The sequence below is a fragment of the Cygnus olor genome, chromosome 18 (genome assembly GCF_009769625.2).
Source record: "Cygnus olor isolate bCygOlo1 chromosome 18, bCygOlo1.pri.v2, whole genome shotgun sequence".
NCBI classification, from domain to species: Eukaryota; Metazoa; Chordata; class Aves; order Anseriformes; family Anatidae; genus Cygnus; species Cygnus olor.
In genome coordinates, this window is record NC_049186.1 from 13,049,027 (window position 1) to 13,065,065 (window position 16,039).

Below are 16,039 nucleotides of genomic sequence, written 5' to 3' on the forward strand. Positions count from 1 at the left end.
TTTTCTAGCGCTCATGGTTGTGATGAATCCTGCTGCAAGGAATAGCTAAGCTTGAAGCTCTTCTGGTTCTTTCCTACCACCTCTTCCACTACCTTCCAGAGGCCTAAGCAATCAGTTCTGCTATTTTAAATACCCAGACTCTCCAACCCTCCCCTTTCCCCTTGCGCTGTTTCTCCAGAGTTTATTCTTCCTTTCTTTTGACCCTGATTTGCAGGCAAGGTGCTCAATCTTAACTAATTGCAGGAGTAACAAATGACTGCTTCCTTTTCACTACTCTATCCTAAATCTTTTGGATTTTACTTGACCTCTCTCATTTCCAGAGACAGAAAGCTTCTCCACTTCAGCTGTCTGGGATAATTGTTTAAAGTCGCGCGAGTTCTGTTAATCTATGACACTTCAGAGCTTTTTTTTTTTTTTTTTTAAAGTTATTGCATTTGGCAAAAAAAGGAGTATTTCTTCCCCTCAGGAAGCTGACAGAATACAAACGCAAAGTAATAGCTTTAGTGCTGACAATTATATCCACTGTGTACCATATGTTCTTGTTCTCTTTTAGTGTTAGGCTATATTGCAGATTCAAGGTTTACTGCACACCATTTCACAATAGCAGTATGTGTTTTTGTGAGCCTAAGTAAGGCTTCAGGGCCAATAACTGGCTATGTTTTGCAGTCTCAAGGAAGACCAGCATGGTGTAGAGAAGCCTCTGAGAAACTAACTGAAAAGGGATGCAGGTATCAATTGACAAGAGATTTCCACTTCAGTTTCACAAAGAAGGGTAAATCTTTGACTTCTCAAAACCAGCAATTGCAGTATTTCATTTTGCATGATGCTGCTATTTTTCCACCCGTGTAGTTAATAGACCACTGAGAAATAACAAGCAATACCAGCACTAATAAGGTTTTTATTTTTGGCACACTGTTTTCAGTAGCCAGTTACATAATGGGTTACAGGGCAGTAGCTCATAATTAGACAATTATGGGAAAAACAAAACAATAACCTTCTGCTTTTCAAATAACAACCACAAGAACATTGAGAGAATAAAGGCTATAAGTAATTCTTGAGGAACTTCTATTACTAAACCAGTATCTTCAAGCTTTGCCTAGAGGAGACCATGCACATTTATGTTTATACAGAGAACTTGTACAACTTCTGCTCAGAGAGCTGGAACAGCATTAGTCCTTGCTCCCTCCACACAGCCCATTCAGAACTGCACCACTTTCATTCCAAGCTGAGAAGCTGGGTCAGACTTGTTAAACACTTCATTTTAGTGCAGAAAAATTGTACCTGTTTGATTAAAGTTTAATCACTCCTTTATTTTTCATTCTAGGTTTTCAACATAACCAAGGCAAATAGGATTATTTCACTCTGTGTGAGGCTCACTACCATTGCCAGCAGTAAAACAAGTAGAAAAAAAAATATCAGTCCTCATCATTTTTGTTTTACGTGGTGTCATATGCTAGGATGTGCATGGATAGCATGCAGTAGATACAATGAAGTCCCATATTATGCACATATGCCCAGTACGTATAGCCACTCCTCAGTATCACATTCTTTGCAGATGTAAGGCACCTTCCCCTTCACACATTACCTGCCTGCCTCCTTCCATTGCCACCTAACACCTGATCATCATACCTAACAACTTAATAGCATGTATACCCATTGCCTATCTAGCACTCTCAATGACCTTGAGGTAGATGCTATTAGTCCCATTTTACAGATGGGGAAACTGAGGTGGTAGCATTAATGGCTTGTCCAAAACCACAACAATGGAGCCAGAATTAGAATTTGAGAGTTTCCACTTCAGTCCTGTGGGTGTGTGGTTTGGTTGCATCTAAGATACTAAAATCATGGCAATAAGAAGCCATGCTCCAAAATAATATTAAAGTCTTCTTTATTATTGTTATTTCTACAGATCCAAATTAGATATGCCAGCAGCAGTTTTACCTTTATATCAAGAAATGAGAGATTCCAAATAAAAGTTAGGATTAAAAAAATGGTAATAGAGAATAAGACAAAAAGCCAACGAGTGATCAATTCTGTTTAATTCTAGGAGAGACAAAGAGAAAGACATTCTTCAAACCAAAAAAATATATATATTAAAAGAAGAAAGAAAGGAATAAAGGAAGAAAGGAAGAACAAGATTTATTCTGGAAATGCTTTAAGCTGACATTACGTTGTTTTTATTTCAGATTTCACAAAAGAAATACCTTAAAAAACTAAAACCAGTTAACCCAGCCACTATCCACAGAGGGTAGTATAAGCAAAAAACACTAGGTCAGAACCTGAGTGAGGAGTCAGCTGTTCCTCTCACTAGAATGCTCCTGTACTAACAGGATACTTCACTGGGGAATGAATACACAAAGAACTGGGGATTAAGCAGTTCTGGGAGGCACAATAATGCCTCCTAGTTGGTACCTTGTTGCTATCCTGGTCTCCTCTGTATCATAAGCGTAGCAAGGATTTACTGATTTTGGAAAAGACAGATCCAACACAGCAAAGACAATATTTTTTTTAAATTGTATTTTATGTTTGTATTGTATTTAAAGTTTCCTTTAAAAAGGTAGTATATCTTAAAATCATGCCAAACTGATAAATTAACTAAGTTATGTAGGATCTCCCATTTCGTTGCCAAGAGAAAAATCAATACCCAAGGCTTAAGCAAGCCCTGTGCTAAATAAAATATGCAGGGGCTTTGGGTAGATGCTTGTATGTTTGCCTGAGCTTCAGTTATGGGAGAGCAGGGGTAGGAGGACTTGTACAGTTAGCAATGAAGAACTCTCTTCCCCCTGACACTCCAAATGGCTGGTTGGGTGGAGAGACTGGAGGTGGGAGGGAATAAAGGTGAAGCAATAGTAATGCTTTACTATGGTTCTGGTAAAGCACAGAACAGAACCTTGCACAAATAAAAACCGAGTACATCTCTAGGGACAGCTCTGCCTGTTTTTATCAGCTCAAGTTAATGCTGTTCAATACAGTTGCATCTGTTGAACCATCCATCCTGCCCCCCACTCCTCTCTCTTCTCAAAAGAGAGAATGATGGCAAGAACCCTCCCTTCTACCATTTCCTTTCTGAACAGGGCAGGGTGTGTGTGTGGGGGTGAAAAACAAACAAAAAAACATGGCCACAAAACAAATAAAAAACACACAAAACCAACCAACCAAAACAAAACAAAAAAAAAACACCAAATAAACGAAAAAGAAACAGGCTGTTCCAAAGATGCACTTTGGTTTAAAAAATGGGCAACTTTCCCTTGTAGAATAAACCTACCCCTCCAAAATGGATGTTTTTCTCCGGTACCCACGATAAATTAAAACCAAGCAAGAAGTCTCTGGTTTGACACAATAAATACTTAGAATATATCAAATTAAAAAAAAAAACAACATAAACACAACATAGTTACAAAAGCCTCAATGGAATTCTCTTTCTGACCTACAGACAGATTCTTCACAGACAACAGGTATCTCCGAAATCAGCTGCAGCTCCCCTCTCTGCTCACTGGGCTTGGTCAACAAGTGCTATCACTTACCCTTTGGAATACTGTTAAGACAAAACAATATAGAGCACAAGAAATCTACTGCTAAATTTGTTTTTCATACTGCCAAAGGTGTAGGAAGCAACCATCAGTGGGGAACCCTCACAGCAGTGCACAGTGACAGAGTCACAGCACTAATGTAACATGGACAGGAATAAAACAAAGCATAAAAAGGGAAAAAGGAGAGAGAACCCATAAAAGTTGGGAAAGAAGAGTGAGTGAGAAAGACCAATCAAATGCAGCTGGACTTCCCAGTTCTGGCAGCAGAGCAGATGAGATGTTGAACAACAGGAAGAGTTCCTTGGGGTCTGTCATAACAAGGAATGTTGTTGGCATTTTCTTCACCATTGACAGTAAGCGAGCAGAACTTAACCCTCTCTGACACTGACACGTGGTTCTGCCAGTGAGCTGTGGATGATCCCAATAATTGATTCAACACCATCTCCCTCCAATAAGGTGCGGTGATCCCCTTCAATGACATGGACAGACACTTTTCCATCACATACCTGTACAGATGCAAAACAGAAAAAACTTTACATTCTCAATTTACAACCAGCTAGCCACCTGGTTGTTTTGGGTTTGTCAGTCTAAGTTACTCATATTTTACCCTATTGTCTCTACCAATTTAATAGAAAACATGACCAGTTTTACTCCGATGCATTTTTCATAGATCATCTACAGGACACTGTTTGGAACTCATGTTTTAAAGCACTGTAGTTTGGCAGCCTGACAGGTGACCCACTCAAATATAAGCTGGGCAGGAAAACAACCAACATGATACTGACAGAATAATTTACCTACTATATCAAAGAATGACTGAAGTAGCTACCTCCATGCTCTTAAGAAAACCAAATAACCCTCCACTTATCTTTCTCCCGCCATCCCCATGCCTCTTCCTTTAAGGGCATTATGGAACTTTAAATCACATTTCATGTTAGCTTGGAATCAAGAATGAATGCAAGTCAGAAGTCTGAAGGAGCAGAAGACGCTAGGAGAAGGAAAGTGATTTTGAAAATCTTTTACTGCACAGATACCAGGAAAATGTCCACGAAGTATAACTAAGAAAATGCTGCCTCTGTTATCAGAGGGCTGACATTCGCTCTTCGAAGTCTGCCCTCCTGCAGTAGCCAAACTTTAGTGGTCTACAGTCCAAAAAACAGAGTCTTAAAGTTACTTCTGTTGAGTCACATTCTTCTAGTATCTTTATCATCTATTTAGGTCATGTATCTTTATCGTCTTATTTATTGTCTATTTAGGGAGCTGCAAGAATTAGCTATAGAAAACAGATTATCCAATATAGAAGCTAGACCTCCTTGCTCTCCCTGCCCTGAGAAAAATGTTTGGAACCAATCAACTTATTTGCTTCTTGAGTCTTATTTCTTGTCAGAGCATGATAGCTGCAGAATAACTATTTCTTTCAGTTAGGTTTCATCTTTTCACCCTTCCATAAGAATGGTTTTCCATGCTTTTCTTTTATTCTCCCAACTCTTAGGGGAACCTCAACAGCCAACAGGAGGCCTCACACTGACCTCTGAGAGTCTGTAGTCTCCACCCAGACCTTCTTCATATTCATTGTGAGTCTTCGCCCGCATCAGTGTCACATTCCCATGATACTTTGACTCTGGTATATACTTGTCAGCAGCCTTCAGCTTGTGGTAAAAGGAAGCAGCTGCAAAGCTGAGTGCTTCACGATTGATGTTTCTATGAATCTGAGTTATCAGGTCTGCAGCAGCATTGACACGAGCCTCCAGATCTTTCAAGGGCAAAAGAATCTCCAACAGCTAGAAATATTAACATTTTTTTTTTTGCTTTAGTCTCAGTATCTGGGAATTAATGTACATTAAAAATAACAAAACAAAACACCCACATCCACATCCCTCCTTTGCAATATAAGAAATGAGCATTACCTTATTATATTCAATGCCTGTAAACTGCTGAACAAAGGCACACAATGCTTCTGTCTCCAGTGCAGCCTCATTTCCTTGGGCCAGCTTGGCTCTGTAGCTCTGGAAAAGCAAGCAGTAAAGAGCTATCAAAAAACCGATATACCTGAGCTTGAATGCTAGATGAAAACAATTCCAGAACAAAGGACTTTGAATAGGAAAAGAAGGCAGGGGGAGAAGAAACCAACAAAAAAGAGAAACCGAAGCTTGGTACACAGGAAAGATACCTTGAGGACAGATTAGAAAGCACATCTACAGGTGGCAATTACCAAGAATCTAGGATCTTTCTAGGATCTCCTAGAAAGCACAACTAAAATGGAAAGGAAGGCTTAAGGAGGGTTTCCTAGCACCCCTACACTAGGATCTTGTCTTGAGGGCTCCATACTAATATTATTATTTACCATGGCAAGAGCAGCATTTGTGGGTCAGCCCGTGCCAGTTATTGAAGACCACCCCCCACATGCTTCCACTCTTCAGCCATCCTTAAGCATCCGCTATCTATAGCTCTGTCCCAACTCCTCCAGCAAGAAAAGTCTCAGCTTTTCAGATAGTTCATATCTAGAATATTAAGCTCCCAGTAAGCATTCAATCCTCCCTGACGACAGAGGATGGTCTCCAGATTGAAGATTTTCTTTGTATTTCTTACCTGAGTGTAAGCTGCCACAAAGGAATGAGACCCATCAAAGAGGAATAGACTGTTGAGTGCATGGGAGGCATTCTGTTGTCCTTGCAGCTGGGAGCACATTTCAAAAGCTACACAGGCACCAAAAGAGTATCCAGCAATGCGGTAAGGTCCTTCAGGCTGTATCTGCTTCATACAGTCAATGTAATAGGATGCCAGACTCTGTATGCTGTCCAAGGGAGCAGCTAGAACATGAAAGTAAGTTAGAAATAGAGTCAGGTGAAACAGACATTAGCAGAGACAATTATGTTTTCATGAACATAGAAACAACCTCATTAGAAACATCCACATTATTTTAAAGGTAAGCTTCTAAATCACAGTAAGCAACCTATATTACGGACAAGGAACAGTAATGCTTCTAGTTTCCAAAGATAGGTAGAACACTATGCCTTGTTTTTCTCCCACATGCTTACCTGCTGGCAGGGACTTAATGAAATATCTAATTGTCCCATTTTCCCCATGCACAAGCTTTTCAATCTAACCTAATACTTCTCATTACCTGGGGTTGTTAGACACAACCCTGTGTGGACTGTAGGTACTGATGCTTGATCCTCTGAGTTTAAGGGTCCAGAAACAAAACTCCTTCTATAAGGAAACTGAAGTTCAAAATGTTAGATTTACAAATTCAAGATACTGAAGAACTGAGATACCTTTTGTGCACTGGAGCCCGTAGCAGGGCATATGAAGTCTGGAAGCGAGAGTGTAGAAAACTGCAATGGATCCCTCAATGGGGTGAACAAGGAAAAGAGGGCGCTCTGTGCTCTGAACATCATTGAGACGGGTAATCGTTGGCCCTTCTGGATTCACCAGCAAGTTGTTCAAATCTAATTTTGGAGGCTCACCTGGGCCTGTCTTCAACAGCTGGGATGGCTTCAGCTCTTTGAAGGAAAGCACACCAGAAAAACACAGTTAGATACAGGATCAGAGTCTTGGTCTTGTACCATAACCCTAAAAGAGGTGCTCATGGTTGGCCAGATTAGCCCATTGGCTCACAAAATCAAGGCACAGACATAAGGATCTTTCTACCATCATGTGCTCTGTGGCAACTTTATATGCTTTTAGCTTACAGTAAACATGATGTTATGTTGTTTATTCCTACAGATACAAACATACAGCTGCATAAGAATATCCATTTAGGCAGATACTATCCAGGCAGCAAGACAGCTTTCACAATCTTTTATGCTCTTCCCCTGGAACTGATAGACCTAATCCAATGTCAGTGCATTTCACAAATACGTCTGTCATATAAAAGCCTTTCAGCTATAATCATCTTATTTGATGGCTTGATAGAGGCTTATGTCACCAGAGATGAAAACAATGGGTTGGGTGCTTAGTTATTTGTACTCAGATGACTGGTAGCAACCCTAATCCAGGCACTATACCCTCTGCTGTCCCAGACTTGGAGGAAAGTTCATGAAGTTTGTTGATTGTAAGGAGTCGGATTTCTCTCATGGTCATAATGATGTCATAGTCTCTCTCCAGTGTCTGGCGCACCTCCACACCCATCAAGGAATCCAGGCCCAAGTCTGCTAAGGTGCTGTCAGCATTCAGACTACTCACGTCTCGGACACCTGAGGAAAAAAACAGCAGACAAGCAAAAGATCAATTTCTTTTCAGCTCTAGGCCTCTCTTCTCAGCTTTTCTGTTTTTCTTCAAACCTGAATAAACTTCAGCTACAGAGCAGAATTTACCGTTCAGGATCATCTAATGCTTTCAAGAATTACTTCTACAACCCACATCTGGTCACATGGGATCTAGTCTTTAGGGTACGCGTTAAATGTACAGAACTTTATGACAGGGAATACATCAGTCCCAGCTACATAGCTGTGAACATTAGCACTTCAGCTCTAGACAAAGTTTAGAACAGCCACCTAGAGAAATTTCACATACTGAAGACTGTAACTGAAACCAGTCTCAGACCTAACACAATCCTAGGTTACAAGATGAGATCGAAACAGTTAGCAGTGTCAATGATGGCTTATTGCAACACTTGATACTTATCACATTAGAAAAACTGACTTTTCTTCCAGTCTTAATTCCCTCTTCCCCTTCAATTTTTGCACTGTTCACATCTCTCATCCTTTCCTTACCTGCAAAAGGCTTCTCATAATAACACCTGTACCCGTAGCTTTCCCTCTCCCGCTCCACCTTATTCTGACCCATGTTTCCACCCTTAGGCTTCTTACTAGTTTCTCCCTTCATTGTCTTCAGCCACTCTCTCCTTCCAAACAAACCCTACAGCTGGTACAATTTTCCAGACACTCCTATGCATTTCATATAACTTCTAAAAGCCATGAATGTTTTCTGCAATCAAATTTGCTGTTAGTTACTAGACACAATTCTTTAACTAACCCTCAGGAGACTGTCTAATTTGAGTGCCTCTTTTGGTAGGAAAGAAAAGATCAGTATACACTTCTGTTTGGAAGGGAGACAACTGAAGTGGGACATAGTAGAATTGACAGATTATTCACTTAAAACACAAGAACAGGGGACACTGTGGTAAAAGGAAGCAGGTTCAAAACAGACAAAGACATTGCACTTCTTGTAACACATAGTTCAGCTATGGTTCACATGGGATCACACACAGCTGATAAGAGAATACACTACCAGTTAATTACTAAGAACATAAAAGCCACTTTTTGCAGCATGGGGAATTCCCAAGCTGAGTGTTTTCAAATCTGGAGTAGCACTCAAGGCGTTAATCATATATTTGCTCCCAGAATTTTCCCCTTGGGGGCTGTTCCTATTGATTCTCCACTTGGAGAAAGGCACCAGTCCACTCTAAACAAAACCAAAGGGACTGAAGTAAGTGTGCACATGTACAGAAACACACTATGGGAGATAAGCCCACACTCAACAAAATGTATTATTGGAGACAATGAAAGAGAAGGAGCAACTTAAAGTAAAAGACAAACAAATAATGCCCCAATCCACTCCCTAGGAACACCACTAGCACAACACACCCATACCGCAGCAATCACAGGGAGATGCTGAACAGAGCACCTACAACAGCACAACTGCTTTCCAAAAGCGTTGACATGTAGACACTGTCCAGCAGTGCTTGCCCTAGAGACCTGGCAGGATAAGGGAAAATGGACATTGGCCACTGTTGCTATTGGTTTCTCCATTTGGGATGTCATGTTAGCCCAGCCCTAACAAAACCCTGAAGCTCTCTCCAAAAGGGAAAGGACTAAAAGAAAAAAAACAAGAAGAGAAGAACAGCTGACTCCAAAGGACAACAAATTAAATAGAGGGAAGTGGAAAAGATGAATAAAAATACATTTTTTAAATAAAGGACAGATGAGGAATCAGAGGTGCATAGCATTGCACTAAACAGACCACTCCCAAAACCACCCACCACTCTGAAAGTGGACCAGAAGTCACTGGCTGCTGCCCAGTCATAGCTGAGTGGCAGCAGGAGGGAAACAAGCTTTTGGGCACTATTGGACACAAAATACTGGGACAGATGGACCTCCAGTCTCACCCCATCACACTGTTCTCAGGTTCTCATGCAAACTGCTGTGGAAATAACTGTATCAGCAGTATCCCCATGTCAGCTTCAGCAAAGGATGCTTCTAGAAGCAGAGGATGAGGTACTTTACATCAGCCCTTGCTTTCCTCCAAACAGCAGTTGAAAACAATATTCCACTCAGAACATACTGGAGAAATACCACTTCTAGAAAAATCAGCGCCAACTATGCAATTGCTAGTCTTTGCATTTACCAATGATGTGAGCAACAGCTTCTACAAGATCCCGTTGATTGCTTCCTTCGCTTTTCACAGAGACCTTCTCTGCTATGACAAAACTGGACATGACAGGATGAGGTTGATTCAGGAAGGTATCGAGCACTTCCAGGCATGAGCTGATTTGCTGGGGAATGGTTCCCCCAATCACAACATCTGTGTTTCCCACTGTCTTCAGGATACCCACATCACCAATGGCCCCCCATTGGATTGCCAGGCCTGTAGCAAAAAAATCAGAAGGAAGAACACACTAGGCAACTAACTAAAACACATGGCAGCAACAAAAGGGAGTTAAAAACAGCTTAAGCAAATGCCTGCATTTCCTTTGTACTGTTAAACAGTCAGTGTTCATTCATGCATAAACGACTAAGGTTAACAGCTAGGACAGGAAATAGTCTTCAACATTCATTATCATTCTAGACAAGTGCACAAATTTCTGGTGAATTGGTTCTCCTCTGGATGTTTGGTGGGATAGATTTTTCTGGGCAATAAATAGTCATCTTACCTGGGAGTCCATCATGGTGTCGCTGCTCACAGATACGCTCCATGGCAGAATTGGCAAAGCCATAATTACTTTGACCAGCATTTCCTCTTCCACAGCTTACAGAGGAGAACACAACAAAATAGTCCAGATCTGGGCACTTCTTACGAGTCACCCTTGGAATGGAGAAGGAGACAAAGAAACCCATCAGAAAAGCCTGCTAACTATGTGTTGCTGTGGAAGGCTAATGTAAGACTAAAATGATTAAGTTTGATCAATTCTGTAACCATAAAACTAGTTCATATTTATCCCTTCTACAGATACGTACCAGTCCAGATGAAGGGTGCCTGAATACTTGGCCTTGTTGACCTCCCAGAATAATTCTGGGGTCTGATTTTCAATCATGGCATCTCTAAGGACCTATTGGAGGGGTTTAAAACAAAAACAAAACAAAAAATCAGTATTCTCTCCAGTTTAAATTTACCATGGTTTTTGAGATATGAAAGGATATCACTACACAATGGATTTTTGTAACTTTACAACACAGACGTTGCCTAGATGTCCTCAAATTACAACAAGGCCAACATAGTTTGTGGTAAGTCTACTCTTTCCAGTACTGCCACTGCAGTCTTCAACTAGCAAGTTCTGCATAGGGTTTTTCTTGTCCCCAGGAGTCATGGGCAACATTCGCCTGACCAAAGAACTAAGCTGGCTGGCCGCATACTGCTGCTTCCCAGGTCAAGGGGCCAGACCGATCAGCCTTTATTTATTCATCAGGTAAGGGCCAAACAAAGTGCTCTTTGAAACACAAAGAGAAAATCTAAAACCTGAACTGCCCTCACTACAAAAGCCACTTTAATGGCTGCTGTCTCTTAAAAGTCCTAAGTATTTTTGGCACTTACCACAGCCAAATTAAAGATGCCCCCAACTGGTCCAAGCCGCATAGCTTCTTCTATCAATAGCTGTGTTCCTTCTAGTGTTCCAATATCACTAGTAGATACCAAGACCTGGATTCCCAGTGCCTTCCATTCTCTAACACATTTAGCCTGGTAGCCTACCAAAAAAAAAAAAAAAAGTGAATAATGTCTACGATGAAGCATTCAGACCATCAGGCTTTTATTAGTGGGCTTCCTACACCTTTCTGACCACATAGGGACCGAATAGCTAAATAAGTCCCAATTCAGCTACAAAAGGAAAACTGGACAAAACCTGAATAGTAGATAGAAATCACTTGAGTTTCAGAAGTATCCTAAACAGATCACAATGTGGACAAGGGATTTGGAAGAACATTTGGGGGATAGGGTGCAACAGTGAAGTGAAATAAACTTAAGAATTTGCGTAATGAGACAGTAAAGAGTGGCTAGATTAGAGCAAGACAACCATCAGTAGTGGCACAACCAAAACTTGAAAAGTACAAAAGGATTTGATCTATATGTTTGCGTAAGTGGTGCAATTGTGAACTTGCCAATAGAAAGAAGAAAGCTGCAAAGACGGAAAGAAGTTATGGCTGAATTTGTATAAGGAAACTTTTAAGACTACCACTGATAAGAAATCTTGGTACTGAGACTGTAATCAACCTAATGGCTCAAAACTGAGCAAGAAAACTAACTGGTGTTACCAGACAGTAGGGCACATCTTTCTAGATGAGTTATCTGAAGGAGCAGAAGCAACCATCCACACTGAGAACTTGAGGGATAGAGTATCTTTAGCAAGGTGTTTACAGGCCTTTTCTTGGGGCATGCAAGCCACCACGCTACAGCTATTGGACAAGGCAATGAGGCAGCTGGATACAGACATTATAGAGGGGGTAAAGGTAAAAGTAAAGCTACAGAAAAAATCCTGGGTAAGGAAGAAAAAGGAAAACACGAATTGATAGAATTAAGAAGTATAAAAAAGAAGAAAGAAGCAGTAGTAGAAAAAAGAGGCAGACTTAAAAGATACTTCTTCCTTTAGAATAAAGGGGATGACAGCTTCTTGAAAGTGAGAGAATATATACATGAGAGGAGGGAAAAGGGTGATCAAGACATTCCTATTTGTTGATAAGACACTTAAAATGGAATGAAACAACAAACTGAGGTCAGCTGAAGGCAGTTATGTTCCCCATCATTTATGGTTTTTGCTTACCAGTTCGTATGCCAGAACGAGATGTCAGGACAAGCTTCTGTGCTCCTCTCTCAATTAGCCACCGTGCCAACTCAAGCCCAAATCCTCCCAGGCCCCCTGTGATGATGTAAGACTTGGTCGGTGGACAGGAAGTTCGGGAGATGGCAGAGAGTTTGACTGGTTCAGACCTTCTTAAAGGATATTGCTTCTCCTCTTCTTGGATCTTCCACAGCAAAACAAAACCAAATCAAACCACCAAAAAGCAAGTTAAGTTTGGATACACAAACGTATTTCCTGTCTTTCCACACACAGCTATGCTCCTCCAATCAATTGGGAATCAAACTTATAGATTGAGTGACAGACTTGACAATGTTACATACATTCCAGTGTCAGTAGCAAAAGCTGTAAACCTGTGCTGTTTTGGTTACATAGCTTCAAGTCAAACTGGATCAGAATATTCCATATAGTACTTCCAGTGTCAGTAGCAAAAGCTGTAAACCTGTGCTGTTTTGGTTACATAGCTTCAAGTCAAACTGGATCAGAATATTCCATATAGTACCTACAGAGGATTACAGATGCATCAGAGAATCAAAATTATTATGCCCTTACCTTGATCATAACTTTGCCAATGTGTTTTCCTTGTGCCATGAACCTGAAGGCAGCTTCTACCTCTTCTTTGTTGAAGACTGTACTTCTCAGGGGCTTTACCACACCATTTTCTATGCCTTTTGTCAACAACTTCGATACTAATTCCCACTCTTTGTTTGCTTCCCCAAAGATTGAATCCAGTAGGATCCCATGAAATGACACATTCTTGAGAAAAAGAGCCATTCCTGGAAAAAGCAACTTTGTTATTACCTGATGCTGCTGCCATTTCAAAACGGAGTCTATCTTCTGCTTCACAAATGTTTTTGTGTAGCTTAGTAGTGTAAAACTGAAGAGTAAAGCAGTCATTAGTTGCTAGAATTCCATGTTTTTCAAAACACATTCTTGCATATACTCTCTAAAAGCTATATTAATTAGGTTGTAATATTACAAGTAGACCAGTTTAACAGAAACTCCACCTATAAAAACTGTGTCAAAATGACAAGCTAATACATGGTCAGTCTGATGTTAAAAAAGATGTTTTGTATATAGTGCCAGCTGAGTCAGAAGTCACAGAGGAACTAGAATCCCATATACATCCTGTCCTTCTCCAGTAGGAAACTCTTCTCCATGAAAAGCTTTAATTGATGCTATAGTCTTTTGTAATTCGGTTAGAATTAGGAAGGAGACTGTCAACATTTGTTATATGCTATTGTTCTCCAAGAGAACATTCTGGTCACTTTTCACTAACACATCACATTGTAATACTTGAATTTATTTTTCTATCCAAGAGAAATGGATCCATCTTGCCCCTTTGACATCAAAATGGTGCAGATATTTAGTGAAACAACAAAATAAAGTTCCCTCAGATCAAGTTATCTGTAATTTTCTGAAAAAAAATCCAATTACGTTCATTCTACAAATGATCAAGTTTACCCAGAACAGAGGGCAAAATTTCAGCTTGTATAGCTATGCACTTCATGCGTGGTGTGGTCAACATGCTGGAGGGAAGGGATGGGTGGTGAATGGAGAGCAGCCCTGGGAAGAAGGACCTGGGGGTGTTGGTTGATGAAAAACTCAGTATCAGCGAGCAATGTACTCTTGCAGAACAGACAGCTAACCATATCCTGAGCTGTATCACAAGAAGCATGGCCAGCAGATCGAGGGAGGTGATTCTCCCTTTCTGCTCTGTTCTCTTGAGACCCCAGCTGGACCACTGTGTTCAGCTCTGGGGCTCCCAACATAAGAAGGACATGGATGTGCTGGTGGAGGTCTGGAAGAGGGCCATGAGTATGATCAAAGGGCTGGAACACCTCTCTTATGAGGACAGGCTGAGAGAGTTGGGATTGTTCAGCATGGAGAAGATGAGGCTCTGGGGAGACCCTATAGTGGCCTTCCAGTACCTAAAGAGGGCCTACAGGAAAGCTGGGAGAGACTCTTTATCAGGGAATATAGTGACAGGACAAGGGGTAATGGCTTTAAACTAAAAGAGAGTATGCTTTAGTTTAGATATTACTAAGAAATTCTTCACTGTGGGGGTGGTGAGGCACTGGAACAGGTTGCCCAGAGAAGCTGTGGATGCCCCATCCCTGAAGTGCTCATGGCTAGGTTGGATAGGGCTTTGACAACCTCATCTAGTGGAAGGTGCCCCTGCCCGTGACAGGGTGGTTGGAACTAGATGATCTTTAAGGTCCCTTCTAACCCAAACCATTCTATGGTTCTGTGATTCTATGATTTGCTACTTTTACAGTGCACTAATCTACTACAAATAGACACGTTTCATCCCAAAAAGTTTATAAATATTGTCTAACAGATCTAAGAAATCTAAAAGCTAATTGACAGTGGTAAACAGCGTCATGTGAAGCAAAAGCTGCTTCTTACTACCTTCCAAGTCAAACTCTTTGTGGGCAACACATCCTACATTGATTATAAAGAAAGACTTCAGGAAAGATCACTCACTTATTTTGCATGTTTTATGCAGGCTTCTAGAAAAATGCTGAACAAGAACGTATTCATGGAAAAGGCTAGAGAAATTGTTAGTGATAGAAGCAATGCAAATTTTGCAATGATGCATTTAACACATGGCTTGTAAAGCCAAGGCAAAATTCCTATTTATGAAACAAATGTTTCAGCTAAAAAGCTTTTTCTAAATTTGAAGATTAGCCTGCATTACGATAGTAAGTAGGTTGTGCTGTCATGCTTGCTTAAACATAACAAAAGGTATTTCCTGATGCCTCATCTTACCAAGCTGACTGTTGTTAGATAGATCAAATTTGCCTATTTCCAAAAAGCGCCCGTGTTGAGCAAGACAACGCAAACTGGCTTGGAGCTTTTCTTCTGCCAAGGAATTCAGCACAAGGTTGACACCTGCAATGAAAGAAGAAGGAATTTTAATAAACTCAACTCTGTGGAGAGCCTACCCCTGTTTTATAGTGATCCCTTTTGTCTTCAGAAAGTGCAGCTATGTAACGTGGCACAGCTAACTAAAGAAGGAAAAATATTTTTGAGTTCACACCTTTTCCATTGGTAACTCGTAATATATGTTGCTCAAAGGTAGTATTTCGGGAGCTGGCAAAGCTATTGGCATCCAGCTGTGGGAACCTTGCTTGGAGATATTGGCGTTTCTCAGCAGAGCCTAGAAGTACAAGAGAAGTAGATGACTGAATGATGTTAGTACTTTTATGTTAATTCTTTAGTGATGAAAACAATTCATTTTCATCTTTGAGGTCTCAAGAAAAGATGTGCAGTCTAAGCAGCCACCAAGCAGTTGCTTCAAAGCTCTCAGGCTCTCAAGGTGTCAAATGTTAGGACAGAGGCTAGTCATTTATGGGACACAGAAATGACCAGAAGCAGATGAAGCCTTACAACGGATAGATATTCTTTGATCACATCACTGAATTTAAAATGAAGCAGTTTTGTTCTCCCATACTTCTGAATTACATAATATACAAAAGGTAGATAAATTTTCTGT

At 40.6% G+C, this 16,039-nt stretch overlaps 1 protein-coding gene across 1 annotated transcript in view; it reads right to left on the bottom strand.

Annotated features, from left to right (window-relative positions):
- Positions 1–880: 880 nt before the first annotated feature.
- FASN (fatty acid synthase) overlaps positions 881–16,039 on the bottom strand; it is a 47,524-nt gene continuing 32,365 nt past the window's right edge. Inside the window, exons 30-43 of the mRNA XM_040530411.1 lie at positions 15,584–15,703; positions 15,313–15,435; positions 13,093–13,316; positions 12,505–12,706; positions 11,283–11,434; positions 10,709–10,800; positions 10,405–10,556; positions 9,879–10,118; positions 7,538–7,726; positions 6,806–7,033; positions 6,120–6,340; positions 5,438–5,536; positions 5,060–5,311; positions 881–4,036 (exon numbers count right to left, since the gene is read on the bottom strand). Of these exons, the coding sequence (XP_040386345.1) occupies positions 3,899–4,036; positions 5,060–5,311; positions 5,438–5,536; positions 6,120–6,340; positions 6,806–7,033; positions 7,538–7,726; positions 9,879–10,118; positions 10,405–10,556; positions 10,709–10,800; positions 11,283–11,434; positions 12,505–12,706; positions 13,093–13,316; positions 15,313–15,435; positions 15,584–15,703 (2,432 nt within the window). The 3' untranslated portion in view covers positions 881–3,898. The remainder of the gene's footprint in view (positions 4,037–5,059; positions 5,312–5,437; positions 5,537–6,119; positions 6,341–6,805; positions 7,034–7,537; positions 7,727–9,878; positions 10,119–10,404; positions 10,557–10,708; positions 10,801–11,282; positions 11,435–12,504; positions 12,707–13,092; positions 13,317–15,312; positions 15,436–15,583; positions 15,704–16,039) is intronic.